The sequence below is a fragment of the Merops nubicus genome, unplaced genomic scaffold, assembly GCF_000691845.1.
Source record: "Merops nubicus isolate BGI_N331 unplaced genomic scaffold, ASM69184v1 scaffold36946, whole genome shotgun sequence".
NCBI classification, from domain to species: Eukaryota; Metazoa; Chordata; class Aves; order Coraciiformes; family Meropidae; genus Merops; species Merops nubicus.
Window position 1 is genome coordinate 4,160 of NW_008617625.1, and position 959 is coordinate 5,118.

The following is a 959-nucleotide window of genomic DNA, read 5'->3' on the forward strand; positions in this document are numbered from 1 at the left end:
TTCAGCAGCAGGTAATTCAGAGCGCAGCCAACTCGCTTTGCTGTACGCTGGCTCCCTTCTTCTCTGTGTCCAAGACATTAGACCCCTTAAAAACACACAGTACAAACCAAGACTGTTAATCACCTTCAAAAAAAAAAAAACCCACAGACAGGCCCTCTGCAATCGACAGCAGGAGTAAAGGGAAACATGCTCCAGCATTCAGGATGGGGAAAGAAAATAGGTCGCAGCCAACTCGCTTTGCTGTACGCTGGCTCCCTTCTTCTCTGTGTCCAAGACATTAGACCCCTTAAAAACACACAGTACAAACCAAGACTGTTAATCACCTTCAAAAAAAAAAAAACCCACAGACAGGCCCTCTGCAATCGACAGCAGGAGTAAAGGGAAACATGCTCCAGCATTCAGGATGGGGAAAGAAAATAGGTTGCAGGATCATACAAACACCTGACGGTGAAATAGGATGAACCAAATCCCGTGGCCCCTCTTCAAGCCCTGCCCCTGCTGAGCACCCCGAGTAAAACCATCCTCTGGTTTGCCTGCCCACAGCCCTCCCACAGGACCAGGGGCTCGGCTGCTGCTCCCATCACCTCCAGCGAGTAACTTAAGGCTTTGCAGGTCCCCCTGTGATGCCCCTTCTCCCAGGTGCCAAGGTCCAGCAGGTTGGGTGAGCACAAAGTGCATCCCTCGTGTGCCAGCTTCAACCACTGCAGGCACATCCCCAACTCTTCCTTCCACCCAAACCGCAGCAACCCCATCCCTAGACACAACCCCCAGTGGCCGTTCCACGCCCTCCCTGCCCAAAGGTGACCCCAGCAATGCCAACCGGACCCCGACACGCGTGGCGAGCGGCCCCGAGGGGGACGTCGGGCTGCGGGGGAAGGGGGTAGATACTCACACATGCCCCCGATGACCCCGGCGATCCTGCAGAGCCACCTGTACCACCAGGTCATGCCATCCTCGGC

General features: G+C 55.3%; 1 protein-coding gene across 1 annotated transcript in view; it reads right to left on the bottom strand.

The window, feature by feature from the left end:
• LOC103775741 (calcium channel flower homolog) overlaps positions 1 to 956 on the bottom strand; it is a gene marked incomplete at its 5' end in the record, with an annotated part of 4,869 nt that extends 3,913 nt beyond the window's left edge. The window contains one exon of the mRNA XM_008943214.1: positions 893 to 956. Within this exon, the coding sequence (XP_008941462.1) occupies positions 893 to 956 (64 nt within the window). The remainder of the gene's footprint in view (positions 1 to 892) is intronic.
• Positions 957 to 959: the final 3 nt, after the last annotated feature.